The following is a 2,213-nucleotide window of genomic DNA, read 5'->3' as shown; positions in this document are numbered from 1 at the left end:
CTAGTCAACCTTTGCATTGGCTAGGCTCTTGGCTCCCGGGCTATTCAAGTCGTTGATCTGCTTTATCGCGGCTCTCTTGTACTTGCTCTGCTTACGTAGCCGCTTCCGAGCCACCATGACAGGGACCGAACTCTTGGTGACTAGATAGTTTGAGAAAGATCCCAAGATAACACTACCACATCGTCAGCTTTGTTCGTAAAAAGTTGTTTGGAATCAAGACTCACCCTTTGAGGGCGCTGCGACCGCGGCTACCCAGGATCACCAGCGTCGGACTGACGAGGTCAATCACCTCAGTGATCAGGTGCTTCGGGTTCTTGCAGTGTATGACTTCGACAATCACTCGCACCTGCAGCCGTGTCCGTCGCAGAAGCCGCTCTACTCGCTCCTGGATGTCGTACACAGCACGGCGACGCTCTTCTTCCGCCCGGCCGCGCTCCCTACTCGACGGTGCCGGTGACGAGCTGCTGTGTGGATCGCCGGAATTCAGGGCTGACGCCCGCGGGAGATGGGGGAAAGCCGGAACGCTTGTCATGCCCGGTGGCGGTGGCTTGGTGCTCGACATGGCGTTAATGGCGGCAGCTTGTTCTTGATGCGCCTTGAGCTCATCAGGGACCATGATGCCCTCTGTCGAGTAGATGCCGGTTTCTTCATCAACGCAGTAGATGCAAATGAGCGTGTCGCCGTCTCGCAGGACTGTGCCAATTGCCCATTCCAGGGCGTGGGTCGACTCCTCGCTCAGATCCGTGGCAACCAGGTACTTTCTCAACCTATGGTGCTCTTCTTCGGCCGCCTTCTGGATGTGATCAAACTCGCCACGCATGATGATGCGGATGGTTCGAGAGAACTCTGGGTTGTTGAGGATCTCCGTTCGAGAGAAGGCTAGTCTTTGAGCACGCTTGATATCATTAAGCTCCTCTTCGTCGTCCGAGTTGACAGCTGAAACCATTCCCGAGCCAGGCTCTTGGTCGAAAGCCGTGGTGGGGTGAACGCCAGGCTTAGCCTTCGCCTTGTCGCCCGTAGGCTTCGTGAGCGTGATGGAGGGTTCGTCCAGCAACGACTTGTACTGGTACTGGGGTTGCTTGGAACTGACGGCGAGACCTGCAAATCGTCAGCATCCCACACAGTGCGATCGGGGGGGACCACTTACGCTCTTCCTCGGCTGCAGCAAGCAGGCTGAGTGTCTTACGATCGCCTTTGTCCGATGCGTCGGGAGACTTCGCGCCGTTGTCTCCGGATCGGGTCGACATCTTGCGTCCTCGCTGATTCTCTTCGTCCGATGAGCTGTGTGCATCGTCGTCGCTACTGTCTTCGAGTTCCTCCCCATCAGGACTGAGATAGTCTTTTGTCAGGCGGCCGACGCCAGCTTCGTCTCCGTTGGACTTCTTACGTCCAGCCAGCCCTGAGAGGCCTCCGCCTGAAAATGCCAGGTTCGCGTCCGACAGCTTGCGGTAGGCCGTTGTGATATCCACCACACGGCCGTCGTCGAGGACGGCAGTGCCAGGAATCTGCTGCAAGCGGCCACTGACGTTGGGTGACCGGGAACGCATGCTGAGTCTGCCATGAGGAGACTTGGATTTGCTGCCTTGACCGCGGCTTGAGCTTCTCCCGCCTATGATGGGGTTGCTAGCAATAGAACCGTGACGAGCCCTGTCGCCAGGGAGGACGATGCCGGGAATCTCGTTGCCGCGCATGACCTCGGCCATGACGCCGGCCGGCTTCTTGCCGCCCTGCGTGTTGCGCTTCGGCATAGCTTGCCCGATATTGTTGGTGGAAATCGAAGAGAATTGGTAGTCGGCGGTGGGATCCAGACGATTGGCAGATGCGCGCGGGCCGAAGCTGGGCTTTTGAGAATGTGAATCAGAAAATGTCCTTGGGTGAGGCGCACGAGACTCGACAGGAGAACTAGGGCCTGCACTGGCGATCTGCTTGGGGGCGGAGGTGTCGATGTCGAGCATACTCCGAACGGGGCCGGAAGGGACGCCAATATCCAGCATGCTGCGCACCGGTATGACGTTCTTCTTCCCAGCATCGTCGCCGATATCCAACATGCTCCTCACGGGCGAACGAGGCGATGTATAGGGCGAGGGGGAGCGTGCAGAGACGGGAGAGCCTGTATTCCAGTTGGATCTGTTGGCGGTGCCCTCAAGCAGTGCCAGAACGTCCCTTCTCTCCTCATCCAGCATGGCCTCCATGCTCATCGGTTGGTGCGACAT

General features: G+C 58.2%; 1 protein-coding gene across 1 annotated transcript; it reads right to left on the bottom strand.

The window, feature by feature from the left end:
* EsH8_VI_001251 (universal stress protein) lies at positions 1 to 2,213 on the bottom strand (the record flags this gene model as incomplete). Its single annotated transcript, XM_083272504.1, has 3 exons — positions 1 to 172; positions 225 to 1,098; positions 1,148 to 2,213. 3 exons carry the CDS (start codon positions 2,211 to 2,213, stop codon positions 1 to 3), a joined length of 2,112 nt encoding a protein of 703 aa, XP_083127678.1.

This window comes from Colletotrichum jinshuiense, chromosome 6, assembly GCF_051148585.1.
Source record: "Colletotrichum jinshuiense chromosome 6, complete sequence".
In the NCBI taxonomy this organism is placed as follows: Eukaryota; Fungi; Ascomycota; class Sordariomycetes; order Glomerellales; family Glomerellaceae; genus Colletotrichum; species Colletotrichum jinshuiense.
This window is presented reverse-complemented; position numbering and strand designations above follow the sequence as displayed.